The sequence below is a fragment of the Bos indicus x Bos taurus genome, chromosome 24, assembly GCF_003369695.1.
Source record: "Bos indicus x Bos taurus breed Angus x Brahman F1 hybrid chromosome 24, Bos_hybrid_MaternalHap_v2.0, whole genome shotgun sequence".
NCBI lineage: Eukaryota > Metazoa > Chordata > Mammalia > Artiodactyla > Bovidae > Bos > Bos indicus x Bos taurus.
In genome coordinates this window covers 33,499,208-33,526,534 of record NC_040099.1, presented here as the reverse complement: position 1 = coordinate 33,526,534, position 27,327 = coordinate 33,499,208, and the positions used below count along the sequence as shown (strand labels likewise).

Below are 27,327 nucleotides of genomic sequence, written 5' to 3'. Positions count from 1 at the left end.
TTACATATGGTAATGTATATGTTTCTGTGTTATTATCTCTGTACTTGTTTTGGTTTTTTAATTTTTATTTTTTGGTCACACTGTAATGTTTGCAGGATCACGATTCCCCAACCAGCGATCAAACCCAGGCACCCCTGCAGTGGGACCATGGAGTCCTAACCACTGGACCACTGGGGAAATCCCCTGGAGTCATCACTTTTTTCCCAACAGGAAGGAGGTGGTCAGTGTGAGAAGGACACAAGTAACAAAGCAAATAAATTACAAGTGTATACGTGTCTGGTGACTAGAGGAAAAAGTTCTGTGGTTGGAGGTTTTGTTTGTTTGGGCTTTTTTGATCATGATAACTGTCTAGATGGATTTGAAGTAATTATGACCTCAGCTGGCACATCCCCTGTATAGCTGAGCAATCCATGGGGCCCTCATGCCCCGTCCAGTGGCCTGTCTTATAGCCGGGAAGGGGGTTCCTTACATGGGGAGAAGCAGAGCCACACAGGATAGCAATTTGTTGGCCCAGGTGGTCAGGGTTTCTTCTTACTCTCAAAGCTTGAGTTTTTCTCCCAGAGATGGTGCGCGTTCCCTGGATGTAGCCAGGGTGGAGAGCATTGATCCAACCCAACTTACTTGTCGGACCAGGGATCACCTTCCTTATCTCCTCTTGGTCCTACATCAGGGGCCAGAGCTGTCCCCGCTTGTGCCCACTACCTGACACTGGATTTGGGGCCAAGCTGCTGCCCTGGGTCACCCCATAAGGGAATTACCCTGAGCAGAGGGACCCAGGATGACCCTGCCATGGCCTCACTGGTCAGCAGGGACATCAGTGAGTCCAGTGTCCACTATGATGAGGCTCCACTGCCAGGACTCCCACTGTGACCAGCCCTGGGTCCTAGGTGACTTGCACCACCGTCAACCATTAGCCCGAATGAGAAGTGAATTAGTCGGTCCACATAGGTATATCTAGATAGACAAACACATCAGGTATTGGCATTTTCTTGCCCCAGCAGAGTCCAGCCTTCAAAGGATAATACTCTAAAATGAGCCTGGGGGCTTTAGGGAGGCTGACTCACCTATGAGTGTTGAATGTGAACCACATCGGCCTCAAAAGTGTTGGTGGCCAGTGTGGAAGGACCCAGATAATAGTTGTCAGATAACAGAGGGGACCCTGAATTCTGAGGACTCAGCCATCCATGTAGTGATGTCGACGCAGAATGCTTGGGCTGTTATTGAATGTCTGCTTGGTTAATAAGGGGGCATGCTGTTTTGGTCCAAGGCTGAGTATTCCTCATCAGTCATTAAAATACGCAAAGACCTCTGCTTGTTAACCGTGCCCAATGGTTAGGAGTCTGCACAGTCATGGACTTGGTTTATGAGGCAGACGGCAGTGTGAAAAGTGTCTGGTGAAGGCTGGCCACCTATTCTTAGCCTTCCCTTTCATTTGGGGCTTTCTGAGAATAGAAGGCAAGGGAAGATGTTCTTACACAGCCTGGAAGGATGTAGCTGGGTGGTAGGGGGCAGAGATGAGCGATCACCACAGGGCAGGCCCTTTGTGGCAGGAATCACATCTTTGTTTTCCTGCTGCCATGTGACAATTTCTTTTTTTTTTTTAACTTTTTATTTTATATTGGAGTATAGCTGATTAACACTATGATATGCTGGTGGGACAGCATATCCACCAGCCATACATATATATGTGTGTGTGGGTCTCAGCCATACATATACACGTATCCGTTCTCCCCCAAACTCCCTCCCATCCAGGCTTCCACGTAACACTGAGCCGAGTTCCCTGTGCTATTTCGTGGATCCTTGTTGGTTATCCATTTTAAATATAGCAGTGTGTACATGCATATGATGGTTTCTTTATAAGGATCCATGGTAGTTCTTTCCAAGCTCTATATGTGCATCTTAAAGAGTATATAGCTTGGTTCTGTTCATGAAGACGGGAGGCACGTTTGCTGAATTTAAAGGAACAGTTGGGCATTTGAGTTTTGGATTTTTTTCCCTTTAAGGAATCCAGACCTTAAGAGTGCCTCTGTGTGTGTGAGAGAGAGAAAGAGAGAATTTATAGCTGTTCAACTCATGAAGAGAATACGTGATTTAATAGCTTTTAGAAAACAAATCCTTATAAATACATAGAAAGATGTATCCTAATTTGATTATTTTTCAAAGAGCATGCTGGGAGTGGCTTTTAGATTAGGAAATTGTCAGATTGTGTGTTTGTGGGACTGGACCTAGTTTTCCAAGGTGAACCTCCAGGTCTGAGTGCTGGACAGGAGCCTGTGAGCCTCAGGGTACCCTACAGGGCTTGATGTGTCCTCTGTGGGTTCACTTGGCATTCGCAACTGGAGGACTGGCCTCACCATTTTTGAGGTGGGAGGAGGGGCAGCCCCAAATGCCAGAGGAGCTCGAGGGATTGTTAATGGAATTCCCTGCTGATGGTCCCACGGATTCCTCCTTGAATATGAGCCCTTGAAGACAGGAGTCAAGCCGGGGTCAGCTTTGCGGTCCCAACAGGCCAGGCTCGCTGTTGGTGTGGTTGGGCGGGTGGGCAGAACGCACTTGCCGGGCCTTTGCTGCAACCTTGGTTGTATCTTTGCTGCCCAGGGCTGACCACAGGGCTTCCTGGTTGACCCCTGTCAGGATGATTGAAGGAAGGGAGAGCTTGAAGCTGTACGGTCATTGTAGTCACCCTGGTTGCAGGTCGAGCCAAGTGTGTTTACCTGTCACCTGATGATGCTATTCTAGAAAGGAAGGCTTGGAGTTTGATGGAATTTGTTGGAATTTTCAGGGTCCGAAACCCATACACTTATTTCTGCCTGTGAATAGGTTGTCTAATGACAATCTAGAGGTGCATACCTAAAATAATATTTCACTTTTGACTTAACAACTCAGAACATTATCCAGAAGTAGACAGAGTAAATTATCATTTTAATCACATGCCCATTGGAGGAGATGTTGGTATTAGGTGAGAAGCAGCATACACAATTTATATATGTTACCGGTGCAGCAGCACATGTGACACCAAGTTAGTTCTGCTTACAAGGAGGGGCAGGAGTGGAGGGAGCACGTGTCACAGGTTGACTCAGGCACAGGGTGTTTGAAGTGACAGTCTAGACGCTGGCTGGGGTTGGAGGAGCTGCCAGAGCTAAGAGAGCCAAGATGACCCCATCAACTGAGTGGGGAGGGTTATGGGTCACGGTGCAGCCCCGGTGGCAGGAACTGGAGTGATAATGAAAACCCAGAAGCTCCTAGTCATGAACTGTTCTGTACCATGGACTTTATGTCTCTCTCTTAGTTTTTCTCATCTCCCCATTTCATAGATGAGGAGACTGAGGCTCAAGGATTAAGAAGTTTTCTAAGGTTCCAAAGCTTCCAGACTCCAGGATTGAAATCTCAGTCTGTCTGCCCCAGCACACATGCTCCTTGTAGCATCACACCATCCCTTGGGTGGGGAGCATGGCGACGCCTATCTCTGAGAGCTCTGGTGGATGGGAGTGGGACTAACTAGGCCCCCATCCCAGCCTGCAGCTACATTCCAGCCAGACCTGGCACCCGGAGGAACTGACCTCAGTAGATGAAGTGGCCCCTTCCTTCAACCACAGGGTCACAGGGGTCCTGGTGAGCCAAGTCCCCGGACTCATGGGGCTGCATAGAGAGCTCTTGCTTGCTCAAGAATTGGGTTCCTTTCAAATCCCCACCTATAAAATCAGTTCCCTACCCCTCGGTTAAGACCAGTGTCTCCCCAAGGCCATTGCCTCCAGTCTGGCTAACTGTTGGAAATCTGGCAACATTAGAGAAATGGAAATTCAGTGTAAGTTAACTGCAGAATAAAACTGCATATCTTATAAAAGGTCAGCATGTCATGAAGACACTGAAGGTGATGTCGGAGTGCTTCCAGTTCTCACACGTGGATGGACAAGGGTCACTGGAGAGAAAAGCAGGGAGAACATGCTGAGTGTTTTAGAAAGGACTTGATGTCAAAATATGAAGACGGGACTTGCCTGGTGGTCCAGTGGCTAAGACGCCACATTCCCAATGCAGGGGCCCGGGTTCAATCCCTAGTCAGGGAACTAGATCCTGAATGCCACCTTAAAGATCAGAGATCCCATATGCTGCAACTAAGACTCGACATAGCCAAATAAATAAATATTTTTTAAAAAGATGAAGACAGGCTCTGAGAAAATCGATGAAGCCCTCAAATGGTTTGCAAAAATGACCTTTCTTATTAAAAATAAAATGTGAAACAAAAAGGTAGCCACATGGTTGGTCAGAAACAATACACACAGAACAAAGCAAAAAACATTTCATTTTTTTAATGACAAATTAGACCTTGGTTATAATTGCATGTTCTTAACCTAAATGTTGTCAAGTGAATATAAAATAGACATCCTAATTTTAGTCCTTTCCAAGGTAAAGATTGAATCAGATTTTTTTCTGATCACCACCACCCCCCACCATCAGCCAAATCACCTATTGTATTATGAAGTGATGGTCTTTATTCAAATGGATTTATTGTGACATTGCCAACCATCACCCAACCCGGTCCCTGTATCAGATATTCTGAGTTATCTAGGACCCATTCTTATTTCAGTTGGACAAAGGAAGATCAAGGAGGTTTGGGCAGGTGGTTTTCAGTTCTTTAGCATCTGGAAAGCATTTGTGTTTTGCCTAGTTATGTCCTGATATATATTCTTAATGGTCACTGAGAAATTCTCCTGGGGAAATGATGTCATCTGTGTTTCTAGTTGCTTTTGAAATCACGGCCAACCAGAGACGGTAAGTTTTGATCTTTTGGCTGTGCCACAAGGCATGTGGGACCTTAGCTTTCCAAACGGGGATGGAACCTGAGTCCCCTGCATTGGCAGCATGGAGTCTTACCTACTCGACCACCAGGGAAGTCCCTGAGACCATAAGTTTTATTTATTGCCTCCTACTGATTTTGATATTTTATTTAGTATGGTTTTAAAATTTAATATTTATCAGCTAAAGCTGGTTCCGACCACTGATATTTCAATATTTAACAGTATTTTAATACTAAAAACATATCTAATGCTCTAGGAAAAGGGCACACAGTACCAATGGGCTTCCCAGGTGGCTCAGTGGTAAAGAATCTGCCTGCCAATGCAGGAGATTCGAGTTTGGTCCCTGGGTCAGGAAGATCCACTGGAGGAGGAAATGGCAATCCATTCCAGTATTCTTGCCTAGAAAATCCCATGGACTGAAGAGCCTGGAGGGCTACAGTCCATGGGGTCTCAAAAGAGTGGGGCACGACTTAGCGACTGAGCACACTCGTGCACACACAGTGCCAAACTTATATGCAGTAAGAGGCACCTTGTCTGGTTTTGTTACTTGGCAGCATACAATGTCTCCATCACGTCTCGTTTCTTCCCAGGGAGAATGTCAGGATTCAGCAAGGCAAGATGGGCTTGGCATTGAGGGTACAGTCTGAGAGTATGACAGCCTTTTAAAGACACCTTTCGTCTGATTTTTTTTTTTACGGACTTTATTTTAGAACAGTTTTAGCTTTACGGAAATTCCTGATCCATTTCATGACGCAGTTTTAACACCTAGATTTTTTTCCCTCTCTCTGCAGACGTCGCCTCATCTCCCAGCGATCATCCTTGGAGACCCTGGAAGACATTGAGGAGAATGCCCCTCTACGGAGGTCAGTTTTCTGGTTGCATTTATGTGTATGTGAATGGCCTGCAATACGAGAAGGAGGCCAAAGTTTGCTTTTCTTTTCCAGGTCTTTATTTACAGAATTAAATTCTAAAAATGACAATCTGATCCCCAGACTCAGTTTGGAAACCCCAACCCTTTGGAATATTAGAAGGAGAATGCTGTGAAATCCCAACCATGTACCAGGATAGCCCGGTGTGCGTGTGAATTCGGGTGCTATGACCCTTTCTTTTTGAAAATTGTTGCTTGATGGAGAAGAATGTGACCCTGCTCTGGCTTTTGCAGAGGGGACACAGGCATTGCAGTCTCTGACTTGGTTAACGGGGGCCCTAAGTTCCTCCACGGTCAGCTGCTGGGGACAAGGGTAAGACACCTATGAGTGCTCCCTCAGGGCTGAAAGTGTTCCGTTTCTCCCTCTGGATTAGAAAAGTGCTTTCAAGGCAACTTTTTTTGGGGGGATGGAGGGGGCGGTGGGCGACAGCAGTTGCGGAGCTGTGCCTGGCTTCTGACTGGCAGCTCTCCTTCCTGTCATCGTGCTCGGTTCCTCTAGCCCTCCTGGAGTGCAGGGGGCCCACACCACATCCCCCTCAGTCCTCACTGAAGCTCCTACTGGGCTGGCCGGTGGAGGAGAGGCTGAGGGAAGACGGGGTCAGCACAGGGGGCTGGGGCAGCGGGGTAGGCAGGTAGGATGGTGTGCTGCGGGTTTACGGGGGATGCTGGCAGGCTGAGATGGAGGGAGAGTCTCCCCCTGGAGCCGGCCCCTTCCCTGCACAGAGCCTCACTCCCAGGCCACAGGTCATGTCCATGGACCACCTGGTTATAAAGCGTGGAGCGCAGACAGGCCTGGGATCTGCTCCGAAGCGTCCGTGACTGTGAGTCTCATCACCGACATCATTCTAAACAGAAGGTCAGGGCCAGACAGTCTGATTTCCACTTTTGATGGCTTTTTGAAAACATCCAAGGGACTTCCCTCATGGTTCTGTGGCCAAGACTCCATGCTCCCAATGCAGGGGGGCCCAGATTTGATACACAACTAAGCCCTGGCACGGCCAAATAGTAAATAAAATAAATATTGAAAAAAAGAAAATGTTCGTAGCAAGGGACCACGTTAGGCTGATGGCGTGTGGCTGTGATCCACGTGGCCCGGGGCAAGTGTTCTCCTGTCAGTCTCTGTTAAGTGGCCCAAGTTAATTAGTGAATGCGGGGGAGAAACGTCCTCAAGTGGCACCGAGTGGCTTCGGCATTTGAGCACAATTGATGCCCTTCAGTGAACAGAACTGCAAAGGCCCTGGAGTTTGGAGAGGCTGCAGGGAGCACGGTCATTCGAGCAAGGTGGTAATGTCACCCCCTTAGGGATTCCTGTGGTAAAGAGGGGGCATAGGAGGAGCCCGGTGCCGTGTTCCTGGTCAGGTGCCCCATCACCCCCTGCACCCTCTCTCAGCATCGCCCAGGCTGGTCCTTTGTCCTCTGGCTCTCAGGCCTATGATGCCACAAACGGTCAGAGTGAAAATGGAATGGCTGATTTGCCTTAACTGTAAATTCATCCAGCTTCTACGTACAGAGTGCTGTTCTTAATTTCCAACAAATCTTGTGTAAATACAAAGTTTAAAAAATAAGTCAGAATCAAGGGAGTTGGGCAGTTTAAGAAGTCTAGAATTTCCCTAGTGGACTTTCTTTAATTAAAAAATTTCTGATGTTTACCATAGAAACAGACATAGAAATCAAACTCATGGTTATTGGAAGAGGTTGTCCTGTTCATGTCCAACTCTTTTGACTATAGCTGCCAGTCTCCTCTGTCCATGGGATTTCCCAGGCAAGAATACTGGAGTGGGTTACCATTTCCAACTCCAGGGGATCTTCCTGATCCAAGGATTGAACCCATTGGCAGGCAGATTCTTTACCACCGAGCCAGCAAGGAAGCCCCAAAGTGGGTAGGGGAGGGATAAATTAGGGATTTGGGATTAGCAGATACAAACAACTATGTATAAAATCAACAACAAGATCCTACTGTAGAGCACAGGGAACTGTCGTCAGTGTTCTGTAATAAGCCATAATGGAAAAGAATAAATACACACAGAGAGAGACATACGTGAATCACTTCGCCATATACCAGAAAGCAACACAAAGTTGTAAATCAACTATACTTCGATAAAAAATTCTGATATGTACTTAGAAACTTGTTCCTAAGACATAAAAGTCGCAGAAGGGGCAACAGTTTGGGAGTCAGGGGATTTGAATTTTTGGCTCCATTTTTATACTAACTGCTTACATGGCTTTGGAAACTCATTTATTTATGCTGAGGCCTCCGTTTTCCCACCTGTAAAATGGAAGGGACAAATTGACTGATCTCTAAGGTCCTTTCCATTCTGTGAAATGAGTGTACCAGTAATGACGCCAAAGTGTTTTGGGAACTGCGGGGGCGGAAGGCTATTCGCCCAACTTGCTTTCAAAGTCAGCACTCAGAACAAACTGCTTCAAGGCATCTATTAAAAACCTTTTGCATAATTAGGTGTATCCTGTAATCAGTGCTAACAAGAAAGAGCTAATCTTTCATTAAATTAGTTTCTAATTTAATTCTATCCTAATTTAATTTTGCGTCACTTATAATGTATGGTTTTAAATGGATATTTACACATTAATGCAGGCAGCTTTGAAATTAGTTTCTTCCTTGCTTAACTTGCTTTAACCTGAGTGCTCAGTCTTCCGGTTTCCTTGGCAATTGTTGCCAATGCCACAGTTCTCTTAAAGTGTTTCTTAGGTCCGGGGTGGTGATAGCTGAACGCTTTAAAAACACACACACACACAACACAACATACAGCTTGCAATTCCAAGGGCTAGATCATCAGCACTGTTGTTGTTGTGTAGTCACTCAGTCGTGTCCAGCTCTTTTGTGATCCCATGGGCTACAGTGGGTCAGGCTCCTTCAATGTGTCCACGGAATTTCCCAGGCAAGAATACTGGAGCAGGTTGCCATTTTCTTCTCCAGGGGGATTTTCCTGACCCAGGGATCTAACCCACATCTCCTGCATTGGCAGGCAGATTCTTTATCACTGAGCCACCAGGGAAGTCCCTTTGCAGTTAGAATTGTATGCTAATATAGAAATAAGGCACCTCTTCAGTTATCTTTTGGGGCCTTTCCCAGATGGAGCTAATGGTAAAGAACCCACCTGCCAATACAGAGACGTAAGAGACACAGTTTCGATCCCTGTGTTGGGAAGATCCCCTGGAGTAGGAAATGGCAACCCACTCCAGTGTTCTTGCCTGGAGAATCACATGGACAGAGGAGCCTGGCAGGCTACAGTCCATAGGGTCACAAAGAGTTGGACATGACTGAAGCAACTTGGTGCTCAATTATCTTTTTAAAAGTTTCACTTTTCTCTTGCACATCACAAGTTAGTTTCTTGTATCCACCTTGAACTCCAAGACTTGAGCATTAACCGTGAGAGCCTTTAGATGGGGGTTTTCCACATTGTCTGGTGGTTACCTGGTCTCCCAGAAATAAGAACCTAGGCTGTCTGTTAGGTGTCCAGAAAAACCTCTGTTTGGCTAACCGCAGGTGTGGCAGCCATCACCACCGGCCCTGGTCTCCAGCCTGTCTGGGTTGAGGGGTGCTGTCTGCTGTACCATTCAGTAATTACCAGTGCCAACACACGCCAGTGCCCTTTTGCCAACTTCTGGTTCCAGCTGAAGACTGAAAGATTTTGTGTCTAAATCCGAGGGTAACAGCACCTCTTTCTGCAGGCATGGAGACTGGGAGCAGCTCAAGGTCATAGGAGGGTGTCGTCACAGTTCAGCTTTTAGCCCACTGCCCTCATCTAGACTCGGGAGCCTGGAAACTGTGCATCTGGGTAGGGGCAGTGGAGGAAGGGGCGAGGGCACAGGCTAAGTGTGTAAGGATGCTCCTGAATGCCTGTCCAGAAACCAGTGGAAGCACACATTTATGCCTTCAAGGATCCTCCTCTCTCCAGTGACTATATATTTCTAGAACTTTCTGCCGTGTGTGAGAGAGACAGTGGGGGACCTTGAGTGGCCTGCAGACTCTAACAGTCATTCTGGGGGTAGAACTGAGACCCTTCAAGGTGCTAGGTCTGCTCCCAAGTGCGGCCTTGAGAAGGCAGAGTGAGGCTGTAGCTCTTTGGACCCCAGGAAGGCTGGATCTGGGTTTGGAAGCTCAGAGTGGGGAGTGGGACCAGTGAGTGTCTTTCCTGATTCAAACCCTTCCTGAGGTCCACAGGAAGCATCTATAGAATGCCCTCAGGTGGGGCACTGCCTGTCTTTAAAAGAATCTATTTAAAAACCAAGAAATCAGGACCCTTAATAAAGGCTGTGGGTTTTTTTTTTTTTTTTTAATATTTTTTTGGCCACATTGCACAGCAAGTAGGATCTTAGTTCCCCAACTGGGGATCAGATCCCCCACACCCCATGCATTGGAAGCTCAGAGCCTTAATCACTAGACCATCAGGGAAGTCCCAGGACTACAGTTTTAAGAATATAGGAAGCAAATAGTAACAAAATATGCACCCTTTGTAGTTAAAAGTTTTAATAATAATCACAACACTTGAAATGTGTATATGAATATTTACGTGTGTGTACATATGGGCCTTCCCTGGTAGCTCAGACAGTAAAGAATCCACCTGCAATGCAGGAGACCTGGGTTCGATCCCTGGGTCGGGAAGATCCCCTGGAGAAGGGAATGGTTACCCACTCTAGTATTCTTGCCTGGAGAAACAGAGGAGCCTGACAGGCTACAGCCCATGGGGTCCCAAAGAGTGGGTTTCCCTGATTGCTCAGAGGGTAAGGAGTTCACCTTCAATGCCAGAGATCCAGGTTCGAGCCCTGGGTTGGGAAGATCCTCTAGAGAAGGGAATGGCTACCCACTCCAGCATTCTTGCCTGGAGAATTCCATGGACAGAGGAGCCTGGTGGGCTACAGTTCATGGGGGGTTCCAAAGAGTCAGACACAGCTGAGCGACTAACACACACACATATGGATGGACATGAACATGTGTATTTGAACGTATCACTTGACAGCGTATGAAGCTCTTATAGAAATCTTCAAGTGTAATTGTCACAAGAGCTCCAGGGGATATTACGAGTGATAGATCACTAGGGTTGGTAGTGAGCTGGAGTGGATGCTGGCAGGGTCACTCGGGCTGTGGCCATGAGCTGTGGACACTTCACTCTGGTGAAGTGGACATGACTGGCAGGGGATCTTCCTGCCTCTAGACCCAATGCCCAGGGAACCCCCCTTTCCTGATGAAAGTCACCAGGTACAGCTACCATGTCATTGCTTTGACCACTCATTCACTTCACTGTATTTTTTTTTCAAGATAAATTCTATTTTAAGGTGCTGTTTCTATGGGAAAAAAATAATTTTCAGTGCTCCCTAGGAAGCAGCTTCTAGGAAGACTGGCCCTTCCTGGAGGGCAGGAAAGGGGGTTTCAGGGGAATGTACACCCTGAAGTCTAGACCGGGGCTGTCCCCTAATTTCCCTTCAGGCCCCTGCGTAAGTGCGTGCTATGTCGCTTCTGTCGTATCCGACTCTTTGCAACCCCCTGGGCTGTAGCCCACCAGGCTCCATACCAGGGTAGCCATTCCCTTCTCCAGGGGATCTTCCCAACCCAGGGATTGAACCCATGTCTCTTAATGTCTCCTATATTGACAGGTGGATTCTTTACCATTAGTACCACTTGAGAAGCCCCTTTCAGGCCTCTGGGGGAGAGTAAAGATCAGAGCTGAGGGGCAGGTGTGTGACTCTGAACATTCCTTAATCCTTTGCCCCCACAAAGGGCCCCCATACCCCACTGCCCTCAGGTTTACCTCCTCCTTGGGTCACCTTGCTGTTTTCTTACCTGAAGCCTCCAAGTTCAGAACTGACTGAACTCAGGTGACAGCCCAGCTCAGACCCTCAGTGTGGCTTTGGGAACCTGGGCACCACTTCTTGGGACCCACATCTGATGTGATCCCAGAAACCAGCCCTCGGGGTCTATGGTCAGAAAGGTTTAAGTAAACAAAAAATTTTGGCAGCAAAAACCCAACTAGAGAGGACGTTGCTCCCTTTCTCAAGATAAGACCAAACTTCAGATTCTCATTTGTTGGGATTTTGCTTTTTATCTTAGCTGTTGTTGCAGTTATGTGTCTTAGAATTTTGCCAGGTAACTTTGAAAAAATATACACAAATAAAACCTTTCTGCTCTGTTATTCCTGCAGTGCATGCACATGTCATATATTCTAGGGAAAATTAATTAGAATCCAAGTCAATTTGTTGAACAAATATTTATTTAAAATTTATCTAAAAAAACAAAAACAAACAGCCACTAGCCAGGTCTCTGCTTCTCATTCAAAGTAAAGCTGTGACTTCCAAACATAGCCAAGGTGAGTGTTGAGGCAATAGTCCAGGGGACTCAAGCCAGAGTCCTGCTATAGAAGAAAAATGATTCAGGGTTGTTTTTAAACTGAATTTGCCAGTGTTTTTCCCTGCCTCTGAATTCGTTGAATTTCCAGTTTTCCGTTCCTGATACCTGTGTCGATGTGGAAGGATTCTTTTTTAAGATGACGGGAACACATAATGTCTTTGGAATCCATGTAGGTTATGTTATTGGAATTAAGGGCAATAGCTTTCATTAGCTGGCTCTTCAGAGCCATATAAATTATTATCAAGGAAGTATTCTCAAGGAAGTTGTCTGTCTGTTGGATTGTTTTTTTTTTTTTAAGCTTCCTCGCTTCTAGCCACAAGGTCCTCGTTATCCTTGGGGTGACTCAAACCGTTCGTCTGGTCTTTCCTTCCTGTCTTTGTGTGGAGATGTCTCAGCTATCCGAGACCGACTGACTGTGTTTTTGAAATGGCTTTGTTTTTCAGATGTCGAACTCTCTCAGGTTCGCCCAGACCAAAGAACTTTAAGAAGATTCATTTTATCAAGAATATGCGGCAGCATGATACCAGGAATGGCAGGTAGCGTGCTGACAGGAGCTTTGGGAGGGGGCTGGTCCTGCAGGGGAGGGAAGTGGGGACCCTTTGCATGGTCAGACCTCACGGAGTGAAGCCCACTAATGAACATGATCTCACGTAACCTTCCCAAACAGACCACTCTTTCCACCCCTCTCCCACCAGAATCATGCCAAGAAGTCTGTAGAAAATGGTAACCCAAGGCTTGGGTTTTTTAGACCAAAACTGAATTTTCAATAGTACTGAAATATATTTGTATTAGGAAACTTTGAACAGAAAAACAGTTGAGTTTTTTTGGCGAGGGTTTGTCGTCGTTTCTTTTTCTGCTTTGTTGGGTTTTGTTTTCTGTTTTCACCAGGGCTCTGCGCTCTGGTCAGTAAATATCCTGCTAGATCTTGGGCCTAAAGCCGGGTTTGGCTCTCTCTCTCTGATGATGTTCATTAAGAGAGGAGGATCCTGATTTTGCCAGCAGATTCGTCCCGGGCGCCAGTTCAGACTCCTGGGCCAGCTGACGTCTGTGAGCATGTGTTTCTCCAGCAAAGAGTTGCTCTTCGGGAAAGCGCTGTAACATGAAAATTATGGTTAACATGTATATGTTGTTGTTGTTAAGTCGCTCGGTCGTGTCCGACTCTTTGCGACCCCATGGACTGTAGCACGCTGGGTTTCCCTGTCCTTTAACATTTCCCGGAGGTCCTAAAACTCACATGCATTGCGTCAGTGATGCCATCCAACTATCTTATCCTCTGTCATCCCCTTCTACTCCTGCCTTCAATCTTTCCCAGCATCAGGGCCTTTTCTAATGAGTCAGCTCTTTGCATCAGGTGGCCAGAGTATTGGAGCTTCAATTTCAGCATCAGCACTTCCAATGAATATTCAGGGTTGGTTTCCTTTAGGATTGACTGGTTTGATCTCCTTGCAATCGAAAGAACTTGCAATACGATCTTGGTATTAAAACTGTCCTGGTGACAAGTGGACATGAATCTTTGTTGCCAGCGTAGATTATGATTGAATGGTGAAGCCCATTAATGGTAGCCTCACGGTAGTGCTGAGAATAGGGCGCTAAGACCTCTTAGGATCCCTGAAGCTCTGTTGCCTGGGGGTGGCTCCTCCTCTCTGATCTGTGACCTAGATCGTAGCTAGAGACACGTCCCAGAGTGGACTTCCTAACACAAGACAATTTCGTTTAATCTCCTCCTGATTTTCAGAAGCTCATATGGGCCCCACTAATTTTTTCTAATCTATATCAAATGAAAATTGCTAAAAACTTAGACTCATGGCATGATTAAGGCCCAGCATCACTATAATTTAGTGTAAAATACACTGTACAACCTGAATAACTAACAATTACAGTGTGTAAAGACTTCTTTTCCTGAAGTTTTTAAACCTCTCTTGAATAGAGAACATAATTTTATAGCTATTCAACAATTTCAGAATGGCACGATTGAATTCTCCCGTCAGATAATTTTTACGAATCAGTATGCATTCCTATTTTAAGTACAAAGCTTTTAGTTAAAATGAACCCAAGAGTCATCTGTGAAATAAAATACACTCTGGGTTTCTTTCTCTCACCCTGATTTCACTGTCACAATTACTGTGCCTTATGCATTTAACCACCATGTTTTTCTTTTCTGTAGTGTCTTTTTTACTGAATCTGAACCTTACTTGTACCATTTTTAGTATAAATTACTCATCATTTATTTATGTTGGTGTTTTTGTTCATAATCTCTTGAACCATAAACAAACATATAAAACCACGAGTTCCTAAATAAAATCAATGACAAAGCCAAAAAATGGGCCAAATTAATAGTATTCCCCACTTTTCAATGCTGTCGAGGATACAGAGTCAGATAATCACCTGGCATGGTTTGCAGTGAGTGTTGTACTAGTCGCTCAGTCATGTCTGACTCTTTGTAGCCCCATGGACTGTAGCCCGCCAGGCTCCTCTGTCCAAGCAAGAATATTGGAGTGGGTAGCCATTCCCTTCTCCAAGAGATCTTCCCAACCCAAGGATCGAACCCGGGTCTGCTGCACTGCAGGCAGATTCTTTACTGTCTGAGCCACCAGGGAAGCAGTGAAGGGATGTAGTTAAAAGATTTGGACTAATGGGATCACCAGTGTCTAGCATATATGGAAGCTGCCTTTCCTGGCACACTTTTGACCCAAAAACAACAGAAATAGCCCAGAAAACATGCAATTGCTGGTAGTCTCGCTGGGGAATTTTCAGATGGAACCAGGAAGGACTTCAGATCATCTGAAGATCTAAGAACTGGAATTTCAGGCAGAAAATCGAGCCCTCAGCACTGGCTGTAGGCTGCGATGACAGCCGGTCATACCTGCACAGGTGAGAACTGCTTTTATGTGCCAGCGAGGATGAAAGGGCTGGAGATGCACCCCTTCCTCCCTTCCAGCTGATTCAGTAGCAGGGATAGACCGTTCTTAGATGAAAGGAAGAACTCAGGAGCACACCAGGAAGAGCCTAGAATTTCCGAGGTGACAGAAGGAAATTGTGGTCAAGAGCTGATAAGTGGGAAGAGAAGATCCAGCTTTTTGAGAAGGGCAAGGAGAGGCCCCCACTGCAGCCAGGCAGCAGGCAGAGCACCTCCAGTCCTGCTGGAGGTGGCCAGGGGCAGGGCTGAGCTCAGGGCAGCGGTGCTGGGTACCAGGGGGCCTGGGTGTGCTCTAAGGAGGGAGGGACTGGGAAGATGGCTGGGGTGGCGGGGGGGTGGGGCGCGGGTGGTGGGCCTCTGATACCCGCCCTCAGGCGTGCAGGGCACACACACAGCACCACACCTACTGCTTCTCGCAGCCCAATGTTGGAGCCTCTCGACTCAGGTTCCTGCCACGTTGGGAGGAAAGAGGCTTTGCCGAGATGGAAAGAGGCTTTGCCGAGACGGAAAGAGGCTTTGCCGAGACGCCTGGAGAACTCAAAGGGGGACTTCCCTGAGGGTCCAGTGATTAAGGCTCCACGCTTCCAATGCAAAAGACGAGGGTTCGGTCCCTGGCTGGGGAACTAAGATCCCACATGCTGCACAGCCCGTGCATGCTCAGTTGTGCCCAGCACTGCAGCCCCATGAGCTGTAGCCCACCAGGCTCCTCTGGCCATGGGACTTTCCTGGCAAGAATTCTGGAGTGGGTTGGCATGTCCTTCTCCAGAAATGATGTGAAGTCTTTAAAACAACTGTTCACACATGTGTGAGCAAACTATATGTCATGGTAGAAAGGAGTCCAGGGCCCCGTGTCCTGGCATCTGGAGGGGACCCTTGAACATTCTGAGGATGGTCAGTGGGGACTGGGAGCTGCCGCTTGGTTAGTAGAGAAGAGCCAGTCAGCGTCCACTCTCATCTGCATGAGGATGTTAACTGGAAGTGAAGACAGATCTCGGCCCTCAGGGAGGAGACACCCTTGAAAATGACAAACATTATGAGGCCAAAGCGGGTGCCAACAGGGAGCTGACTGCTGGCCAGGTAGAGCTGGGTCATCAGAATGGAAGGTGAGCGTGAAGACTGAAGACCAGCCACCGGCCAAAGACACGTTCATGTCCAGTGACCCTCATGGTCCTGTTAGGACAGGACCTCTCCTCTGGGCACTTCCAGCCTCAGGACTCAAAATGTTTGAGAGCAATGGGAGACAAGAGCCATGGCTTCAAATGGGCATCACCCTCCCCCAAACATTATTTCACACCCTTTTGAAGTCATCTGGTTTTCGAATGTCTGCCTTGAACACAGTCGATGGCTGCCACGTGCACTGGAAGTGCTCCCTTCCTGGGTTTGCCGTGGGAATCATTGCCTTCTGCAGACAAAGAAATACTTTCTGCAGTGCTTGGACTGGTCTGTCTTGTCCGTTGACAGAAATTTTCAAAGAGACTTAAAAAGATTTGAAATAGTGGACAGAGATGTGTGCCAGAGGGTTCTCTCTCTAAAGTGCAAACTCAGTAGGAAAAACAAAAATATGAAAGATTCCAACACCTTTCATCTGCTTTGTAAAGTAAGATGTTAAAAAAAAAAAATGCAGTAACTGAAGTCAAGTTGTCACTTCTCATTTTATACTGAAAATTGTGGAGGGAACTAGGCAAATGGGTAATAACTAAATTAAAACCTTGTTTGTCATCTCATCAGTTCCGATCTGTCAGCTTCGTTTAGTTTGAAAGATGTGTTGGAGGAAGTAGCACATTTCAAAAAACAAAACAGCTAGTCACCAGCTCTGAACAGGCCTTCTAGAAAGCAGAAATATGTCATCATCGCCTTTTCTCCCTGAAACAAAGCCTTCTGATTCGATAGATGCATGGCATCTTCTGTGAGACTCCGTGAAATGTCTGCTTCTTCCCCAGCATGCTTTTCTCCTCCCAAAACTTTTGTTTTTTATTAAAAGACTAGACCCTTCCATCCCCCGGCAGCAGTAGGCTGGAAGAGAAGCATCTTTATCAGTGTCATCATCTGTGTTTATAACCAGTTGTCAGCAAAACCTCCGACCTAAAGGACATCGAGTGGATAGACTTGAAGGAAGTGGAAGCAAGGGTTAGTCGCTCAGTCGTGTCTGACTCTTTGCAACCCCATGGACTGTAGCCCGCCAGGCTCCTCTGTCCATGGGATTCTCCAGGCAAGAATACTGGAGTGGGTTGCCATGCCCTCCTCCAGGAGATCTTCCTGACCCAGGGGTCGAACCCAGGTCTCCTGCATTGCAGGCGGATTCTTTCCTGTCTGAGCCACCAGGAAGCCCTGAGGAAGGCTTTAGTAACCTCCAGACCTCTCTGAGACTTCCTGGGCCCAGCCTCTTCTGCCACCAAACTGTCTCCCAGAGATGCTCTCAAATTGATCCATTGATTTTCTTCTGCTTCTTCCCTGGTTCTCTGAGCCACTGGAGGAAGGAGGAGCCAGACCATAGCCACCAGGGACAAACTGGTGCTGGCACTGGCTCAGCACTGCATGCAGGGTTTATAACAGTCTTATTATCCGTATTTCTTGTTTGTTTGTTTCTTTAATTAAGGGTTTTGTTTTGTTTTTTGGCCATGCCTTGAAGCATGTGGGCTCTTAGTTCCCTGACCAGGGATTGAACCTGTGCCCCCTGTATTGGAAGCTCAAGAGTCTTAACCAGTGGACCGCCAGGGAAGTCCCTGTCCATACCTCTTTAAGAAGCACAGCAGGTATGCTGGCTTTTTCTGTGACTTTTCCCGAGACTTTTGAGAAAATGATTTTCAAACATAAGCAACCATGGTTCTCCTGAGCAGATGTATTAATACCTTGCTGTAAAGTGCTCAGCCTGAGAATGCTTGTTGCTTCTTTCTAACCAGTTTGATTTACAGGAAATAAAGTGAGTCACAGAAAAAAACAGTGTAAGGGATTGGAGAGGGCTCCTTCTCTTGGTAATTCTGTCTCAGCACTGCTTGATGAGGGCCTGGGAGCCTGGGAGAGACCAGACCTTGGTCTCCACCAGTGGTACCTGGCCGTGTGAGAGGGAAACCATCATTAGGGCTGGTGGGAGGCCCAAACCATGCCCAGGACGTAGATGCCAGTGCTGTCCTGGAAGAGCAAGGACGAGAGGGCCCCAGAGGGGACTTCTGTGACACCGCACTCAGCTAGTCTTCCTCCTGTCATTCTCTTGGGCTGGATGATGTCCCTCCCAAATTCTTATGCTGAGTCCCAGCCCTCTGTACCTCAGAATTTGACCTTATTTGGAAATAGAGTTGTGGCAGATGTAATGAGTTAAGAGGAGATTGTGCTGGGGGAAGGTGGGCTCCTCATCTCATGACTGGTGTCCTTATAAAAGGGGGAACCTTGGGGACAGAACCTTGTGCAGGCTCCTGTCCTGCTGCCCTAAGACAAGGAGCTCCCAGAAGCTGGGACAGATCCTGCCCTCAGGGGAGCCTTGGTCTCCATGGCCATGAGATGATTGATTTCTGTTGTGGAAGCCACAGCCAAGGAGCAGGGCACACGGGCTCCTTGTTACAGCAGCCCCAGCGAACTCACACGCTCCCTTAGGCTCTCTCGCTGCAGTCTCATGGGCTTTGTCACTTCCTGTCTCCCATCCCCTCTCCTCACTGCATACCCAGCCCTGGGGGTGCTCACCCAGCCACTGCTCAGTCACCATCGCCATCTTAACTGCCCCAGGCCCCCCGAGCCCCAGGTCCAGCTCTGCTAAATTATTCACAGTAACTGCTTGGTTAAGGGGAAGAGGTCAGTAAACAGTGGGCAAAAATACTCACAAAATGACATAAGTAGTTTTCACTTTTGGCCACACCAGTATGTGAGATCTTAGTTCCCTGATCACGGATCAAACCTACATCCCCTACCTTGGAAGCTCAGAGCCTTAACCACTGGACCACCAGGGAAGTCCTAACTTACGTAGTTTAAATACCTCGGATTTCATTTCAGGCACGTGGCGATCAGCCATTCCTCAGATGTGTGATGCCAGGTCTTTCTGTGCAGTGAGGCTCCTGAGCAGAGTGAGTTGTGACGTTGACCTCACGCTATCACTGTTCACACAGTGTTCTAGAGAGCGCCCTACCAGCCTGAGCTTTGGGCGTGCCGTGGTTGTTGGTTAAAGTGATTTACAGAGGGGAGTGGAGACCATGGTGCGTCAAGCATGGGACGTCAGTGAAGGGAGTTTCACTGCGCACTTTGTTCCTCCACTGGGCCTTCTGCTCCTCCTCTCAGCCTTGTGTGTGCTGGGTCGATCAGTAGCGTCTGACTCTGCAACACCATGGACTGTAGCCCACCAGGCTCCTCTGTCATGGGATTTCTTAGGCAAGAACACAAATGGGTTGCCATTTCCTCCCCCAGGGGATCTTCCCAACCAGGGTTCGAACCCGAATTTCTTGCATCTCCTACATTGGTGGGCGGATTCTTTACCACAGGCATTACCCAAGAAGTGCAATCCAGTATGACCTTATACCAAATGATCACGTCTGCAGAGACCCTTTTTCCAAGTAAAGCCATGTCCGCAGGGATTAAGACCTGAATATGTCTTTTGGGGGAATTCGGTTCAACCCACAACACCAGCATTTTTAAGTGTGTTCTCCCTTGCTTCCTTGGCTGTAGAGAAGGAAGTACAGAATTTGAGAATGTGCTTCTACACGGTGCCCAGTGCCCACCATGGGCCCCTGGGCGGTGGGCACCCTGGGCTGTGTTCATATATCACTGTGTTCACCCTCCGCTGCTGCAAATGTGATTTTCTTTGCTTTAGACTTTCAAAGTTGGTTGCCTGTTTTTAATGTCCTTAAGTGAATACCATTGCTATCATGGAATATTCCACGTGGAAGAGATCAAAACTTCTTACAGCCAACAGAGACTCCCCAGGGGGCTGGAAATAGAACAAGAAGCCAGTATTTGGCGTATGAGAGAACACTTAAGGATCTTGGATGGTGTTAGACGTTGCGTGGTCAGATATTTTGAAAGCAGACGCAGTGAAAGTGGTCTGCAGTCCTGGATCAGCTGTGGTGACCCTCATGCATCTCCACGCTGTTTCTGAGGGCTCCAGCATCTCACGGGCAAAGCGTGCCTTTGGAGGCTTTGTGGTCTGAAGCTGTAAATTCCCTCATACCAGAAACACTTTCGTAAGCCCGGAAATGGAGCTACATAAAGAAGATCAGACGGTGTTCCAGCAGATGAGCACACTCAATGTTTCCTAAGGGCTCAGAAAACATGGTATGTCCAGAGGGAACTCTGCCCACGTGAGCTGCAGCCCTGGGGAACTTTCCCGCTTGCTATTTTTTTCCCCTCCAGCAGATGTTTGTATGGAAATGTGATCTTTAATTCCTTAAAGACCCATCTCCCCGGAGTTAATCCCTCTTTTGAAGTCCTAATCTTTTGTGTAATGCTTTTTGGTCATCTTGACTCCAAGTGTTATATGTTACAGATGGAAAATTCTGTGGGCTTCTTGCATGACATTTGGGCCCAGAGGAAGATAACTGTAGTGCTGGAGGGGAAAACATGGTGAATTTCCAAAGCCCATTGGAAATGGAGTTTGGCTGTCTTAACATCATTCCAGACAACTAGCATGTGATTTAATTCTTTCACAAATGCACTCAAAGGAGGCAAACAAATCTGACTTTCTTTGTGAGCATCTCAGTTATGATGGACATTGCCCTGATGCTTGTAAAGAGCAAAGCTGCAAATTCACGTGAGCCCTCCAGGTTCTTGACACAGCAGTTGGTCACGTGGGATCCATCTTGAGACTCATGCCATTTGAAGTCACTAGAGCAAGAAACTGTCAAGAGCTGGCCACTTGTTGATACTTGTGTGCTCTGGCGAAGACCTCAAGTCCCCCCTTGACTCCAAAGATGTTTCGGGAAACACGTAGGATGTGTTCTTGGGAGCTCTGCCGGCTCCTTTCAGCTCTCCAGAGCGTGAAGAGTTGCAGATCTGTTGCAGGGTGCCGTGCAGATCTCTCCTCTGGATTCCTCCTCTGGTCCCTGCCAAGAGTGGGCATCTAGGGGTAGTTGGACCCAAGAATGGAAAGAAGGTGCCCCAAGATGTTGTCTTCTTTCTTTCCTTCCTTCCTGCCCTCTCCTCCAGCTGCTCAAAAATGGCCAACCAGAGGAGGACCAACCCTCCTGTAATTGATGTGAAGCAATCACCTTGTAGGAGCTAGACTTGACCGGGGCATTAGAATAACAGTTTTTTTTCTGAGTGGGACCTGAAAGGTTGTTGTTGAATCACGCGAATACACCGGGATTCTTGGCCCCCGGAGGAGAAGAATTCAATCCGGGGCCAGAGACGAGGCTTGATCGCTCAGAGCTTTTGTGTAGTAAAGTTTTATTAAAGTATAAAGGAGATAGAGAAAGCTTCTGACATAGGCATCAGAAGGGGGCAGAAAGAGTACCCGCTTGCTAGTGTTAACAATGAAGTTATATACTCTCCAGTGAATCCAAAGAATGTCTGGAGGTTGTAAAGACCTCATCAGACCTACTCCCATAATTTACATTTTAAGATAACAGAATTAGCCAGAAGGTTTAATCCAAAGTCTGTCCTTAATCCAGAGACTGTCCTCAGGCAGGATACATTATTGTTATATAATCCTAAGGAATGTGGAGAAAGAAAAAAAGTTTGTCCTTTCTTCCTCCTTGAGAATTCCAGACCCCTCTCTCCTTGGGGACCCCTAGACTCCCTATCAACCTGCCTAGGAAATGACTCTCTCAGACCCATGCTGCCAGCCTCTCCTGCATCTCGAAGTGAGGATCACACGGCAGTAGCATGCAATTGAATTAATGTACCGTTTAGTAATGGGCACATCCCGGTTGAAACTTTGGAAAGAAGGTTTACATTTATAGTCTCTGATTTTCTTGTTCAGCCTTCCCTGGTTGTTGAGACAGTAAAGAATCTGCAGGAGACTGGATTTGATTCTTGGTTTGAGAAGATCCCCTGGAGGAGGGCATGGCAACCCACTCCGGTATTCTTGCCTAGAGAATCCCATGGACAGAGGAGCCTGGCGGGCTGCAATCCATGGGGTCGAAAAGAGTCAGGCATGACTGAGTGACTAAGCACATCTTCTTGTTCTATTAAAAGTGTCCAAAAATTCTAGAAAAATGGTACTGTTGGACTTATTTGCAGGGCAGGAATAGAGCTGCAGACATAGAGAACAGACCTATGGACACTGCGGGGTAAGGAGAGGATGGGATGAATTGAGAGAGTAGCTACCATGTGTAAAATAACGAGCTAGTGGGAAGCTGCTATATGGTACAGGGAGCTCAGCCTGGTGCTTTGTGATGACCTAGAGGGTTGGGATGCGGTGGGAGGTGGGAGGGAGGTTCAAGGGGGAGGGGACATGTGTATCAGTTCAGTTTAGTCGCTCAGTTGTGTTTGACTCTTTGCAAACCCATGGACTGCAGCCCACCAGGCTTCCCTGTCCATCACCATCTCCCGGAGCTTACTCATGTCCATCCAGTCGGTGATGCCATCCAACCATCTCATCATTCCCTGTTGTCCGCTTCTCCTCCCGCCTTCAATCTTTCTCAGCATCAGGGTCTTTTCAAATGAATCAGTTCTTCGCATCAGGTGGACACATCAGGACATGTGGCTGATTCATGCTGATGTTTGGCAGAAACCAACACAACATGGTAAAGCAGTTATCCTCTAGTTAAAAATGAATTTTCAAAAATGTCTGGTTTCTGTGTGTGGGTAGGAAGGCCACATGAGCAGTGAGTAATGAAGGAAGCTCAGGACCACTAACTAAGCCTGTTGAGTTTGTGCAGCACATGCTTTCCTCTGTATGTGGAAGGATCACGAGGGACTCGGACTTGCCTCCTGCCTGGGTGGGCGCCCCGCTGGCGGGGGCGCTGTGTGTTGGGAATCTCTATCCTTCCATCTAGAAAGGGGCCCAGGCTGAGCAGAGTGGGAGCAGGAGCCACCTGGGTCTCCTGCACCTTCTGTGCGATTGTGATCAGGGCTGTTGTGATCGGTCACCCTCTGGCCCCACCCCACACTCCTCCTGATGACCTGAGGGCCAGTCTGGAAAGCTGCCCTAGAAAAACTTTGACAAAAGCATCCATGGGTGCCTAGTCAAACCTGAAGGAGCAGATTTTTCTACTAAGTCATAGAGAAGAGCAAGGCATTGAGGCCCAGGATGTTAAAGTGCATGGTTCAAATCCCCAGTCACACCAGCTAGTACATCAGTTCTGTTACTGACTCATTCATGCCTCATCAGTTAAAGCATTTAGAATCTGATACCTAATTGACTTCCCTCATAGCTCAGTCGGTAGAGAATCTGCCTGCAATGCAGGAGACCCGGGTTTGAGTGTTGGGTCGGGAAGATCCCCTGGAGAAGGAAATGGCTACCCACTCCAGTGTTGTCATCTGGAGAATCCCATGGACAGAGGAGCCTGGTGAGCTACAGTCCATGGGGTCGCAAAGAGTCAGACATGACTGAGTGACTTAACATGAAGGCACCTAATTGACACTTAATAGGTGTGCATTTGGTCTACCTGAATAAGCTTTCTTGGCTCTGTTCTCGGAGCTGAGGCTAGGGTTTGAGTCTGTGATATCTGATGAGAAACATCTCCCTGGAGACAGGAGAGACGGACCTTGTGTCCCCGTTCACCTCTGTGAGGCTGCGTGTGTCGGCCTTCAGCTGTCCTTTCTCAACCTTTCGCCTTTAGCAGGCCTGTGTATTTTAGGGTCTGAATCCACAGACTGTTGAGAAAACTTACCTCAACCCAAGAGGGCAGCTCCTGGTGAAAATAGTGAGTATTTATTGAGCCCGTGTTATTTGTCTGGCCCTGTTCTGTAGACTTTGCAATATGGGAACTCATTTACTCTTTACAACATTCCAATGAGATGGCTACTGATTTTTGTGCCATGGTTTTGGCTGAGGAAACTGGAGAATGAGTGAGCTGCCTGAGGTCACAGAAAGGTGCCAGAGCTGGTATTGGAGGCTGAGGTTGGAGCTTTGGTCCTGCCTTCCCAGTGACGGGTACTCAGGGCTGCTCTGAAGCACCGCCTTGCCCAGGCTGTTTCTGGAGCAGCTGTCAGGTATGGAGAAGATGCGGGCAGCAAGTGTTTAGCAGCGCTTTGTGATCAGGATTTCCTGGAAGTAAAAACAGAGTGGAGGCCGCACCATAGAGGGAAAGAGTAACTCAGTGAAAGGGGAGGAAATTCTTCCTGGGGAGGTTACTTGTGAACTGGGTTCTGAAGACTAAATAGGAGTTCACCCAGCATACTTAGTAAGACACAACAGTCAGAAGAAATAGCATGCAAAGGATGGAGATATGAAACAGCAGGGATTTTTTTTAAAGATGAAGGTGGGACTTCCCTGACAGTCCAGTACTTTCACTGCAGAGGGCACAGGTTCAATCCCTGGTCGGGGAACTAAGATCCCACCCGCATGCATGCTGCTTGACCAAAAAAATAGTCCCCAACAGGGACCTTATGAAAAAAAAAGTGAGTGTACTGCAAGCACTTCTATCATGGATGAGTGATAAAGCGCAGGGGAAAATACTGTGTGTGTTGAGACCAGAGAGGCAGAAAGAGCCAGAAAACAAAGGGCCTGGGAACCTGCCATGCCAGGAAAAGTATCAAAGTGTTAGTCACTCAGTCATGTCTGACTCTTTGCAACCCTGTGGGCTGTAACCCACCAAGCTCCTCTGTCCGTGGGATTCTCCAGACAAGAATACTAGAGTCGGTTGCCATTCCGTTCTCCAGAGGATCTTCTTGACCCAGGGATCGAACCTGGGTCTCCTGCTTTGCAGGCAGGTTCTTTACCGTCGAAGCCACCAGGGAAGCCCCATGCCAGGGAACCTGACTTAATTCTGGGCATGTAGGCAATTGAATATCATAGTTTTAAACCAAGGTCAAAATACCCAAACATACTGCTTTATTCCCTGATAATAATTATTGAAGGAAAAGATAATCAAACTCAGTAAGCTCCATATCTGATGTGTTACCATCATGCTGAAGAATGTTGGCTTTTAATCTCCCCCACTGTTTCTTCATCTTTTCATCAGCAATCCTCTTTGGCAAAAGTTATTCTCAGATGCCAAGATAAGCACTGGGGAGGTTTTTTGGGTTTTTTTTTTTAATGTTTTTTTAAGTGCCTTTGATTGCATAAGAGCGTCATGTAGAACTGTTTCCAGTAGTATCTTTTTAGCAGGAATGGAGGCTAAGACTGATTATGTAATTGTTCCCTCAATTTATTCTCAGAAGCTAACATGCCACCAGCATATGAAAAGCCCTGATGCTCACAATGGCATCTGAGTATCTTTCCTGCTCACGGTTTCTGGCACCGTTGCTTTTGCATCGCTCACTGAAAAGTAGAAATTGATGGTTTAAATGTGGCAGGACTGTTCACCACCCATAGGGCACCCTGGACTCAGAGCTCCATCTGCCCCGTGCTTCCCACAGCCAGCCCCTCCCACCAGAAAATGGATTCATGCTCATGTGTTCCTTAGAGACCCTCTCGGGGTCTCACTGTGTTAACACTGAAATGAGGAGTGGCAGCGAACTTCTGCTGCCCTGAGGTTCCGTTTTTGCAAGCAGAACAGAGTACCATCTGTCGGAGGAGGTGGCGGGAGGGTACAGATACTGCTGTGAATTCCATGAATGCTGAATTGCTATAGAATTTTTTTTTTAACTTATGACGCTTTGCATTTAGTTTGTTTATTTGTGTTTGTGTTTTTTATTTTTATTTTTTAGAATAGTCCTTATCAGTGGCAGAAGATCCTTCTGTAGTATATTTTCAGTGCTGCCGTATCGGGACAGTACCCAAGTTGGGTATGTATATGCATGCTTGCTTTGTAGCCCTCTGGGCGAAAACTTCTGACACCCTGTGTGTGATGTGGCCATGCTTTACATTTCAAAGAGCTTGCCTCGCCAATTCAGTATTTGTAAATTTGAAAGGAAAAAAAAGTTTCACTTTCTTTTCAGCCAAGAAGCTTGTTTGTTGTTGCTATTTGTGTGTGTGTGTGTGTGTGTCTTAGCATGTTGCCTGCTGTTTCTAAACCTCTTGCAATACTTTAAGGCAAGAGCAATCTGGGGCCCACCCATCCTGCAGGGCCTCATCAACTTTTGGAGAAAGGTAGGTCAAGAAAGGAATCAGACGAATGGGTGGCATTCCTGCGTCCTCGCCCTTGAACCGGGGGCCGGACAGTGACCAGTGAGCTGCAGCAAATATTAAAGCAAAGCAGTATCGGAACAGACCTGTGTGATTCAGATGGAGGAATGCACGCGTGTCTCGATCAACAAGCCCCTCCTTTGCTCTAAAAAGAACTAGGTGATGCTCTGACGTGGCAAAGCCCCGCCTCCTCATTCTGCATCCCAGAACTCTGTGTTGTTTCTCCACTCCAACCCCACCCTGAGTCTGACTCCTTCGCCCCCTCACCTGTTCACTGCATCCACTATTTGTCATCAGGGAACTGTTGGTATTATTTAGGGCAGGACAGGTCCCTGTGGAGGATGACAGGAGCACTGTGAGATGGCAGGTCTGGTTTCTGCAGACCAAATCTGGTGTTGCCCTTTGGTCACTGTAACAGTAACACCCGACTGTTGCCCCTTCCGAGGGCATTATGCCCCTGACCATTCACTCCTCTCCCACCCACTTCCATGGGCTCTGCCTGGTCATTCCCCGTTCACCGTGACCTTCCCTTCCCCGCCCCTCCCACAGACCTGTCAGACTTCCAGCCTGTTAAACTCACTCTGATCTTTATTCTTACTCTACACCAAAATCTCCATCATGCATCTTATTCATGGAATACTGACTATTATTAGTGCTAAGTTGCTTTCAATTATGTCCAACTCTTTGTGACCCTATGGATTGTAGCCCACCAGGTTCCTCTGTCCTTGGAATTCTCCAGGCAAGAATACTGGAATGGGTTTGCTGTGCCCTCCTCCAGAGAAGATAGAACCTGCATCTCTTATGTCTCCTGCATTGGCAGGCGGATTCTTTACCACTAGTGCCACCTTAAGAACAATAATAATCTTACTGTTTGTTGTTGTAGTTGTTGTTCAGTCGCTCAGTCACATCCGACTCTTTGTGACGCCATGGACTGCAGCATGCCAGGATTCCGTCTTTCACTATCTCCCAGAATTTGCTCAGACTCATGTCCATTGAGTCGGTGATGCCATCCAACAATCTCATCCTCTGTTGTCCCCATTCTCCTCCTGCCCTCAGTCATTCCCAGTATCAGGATCTTTTCCAATGAGTTAGCTCCTCGAAGCAGGTGACCAAAGTATTAGAGCTTGAGCATCAGTCCTGCCAGGGAATATTCAGGACTGATTTCCTTTA

The 27,327-nt window shown here is 47.3% G+C and overlaps 1 protein-coding gene across 2 annotated transcripts in view; it reads left to right on the top strand.

Annotated features, from left to right (window-relative positions):
• The window catches only part of CABLES1 (Cdk5 and Abl enzyme substrate 1), a 102,678-nt gene that overhangs the window by 41,994 nt on the left and 33,357 nt on the right, over window positions 1-27,327 (top strand). Inside the window, exons 2-4 of one of the 2 annotated variants that reach the window (XM_027525821.1) lie at window positions 5,588-5,659; window positions 12,532-12,624; window positions 25,740-25,817. In XM_027525821.1, coding sequence (XP_027381622.1) covers window positions 5,588-5,659; window positions 12,532-12,624; window positions 25,740-25,817 — 243 coding nt within the window. The remainder of the gene's footprint in view (window positions 1-5,587; window positions 5,660-12,531; window positions 12,625-25,739; window positions 25,818-27,327) is intronic. The other variant, XM_027525822.1, reaches the window with a different exon arrangement.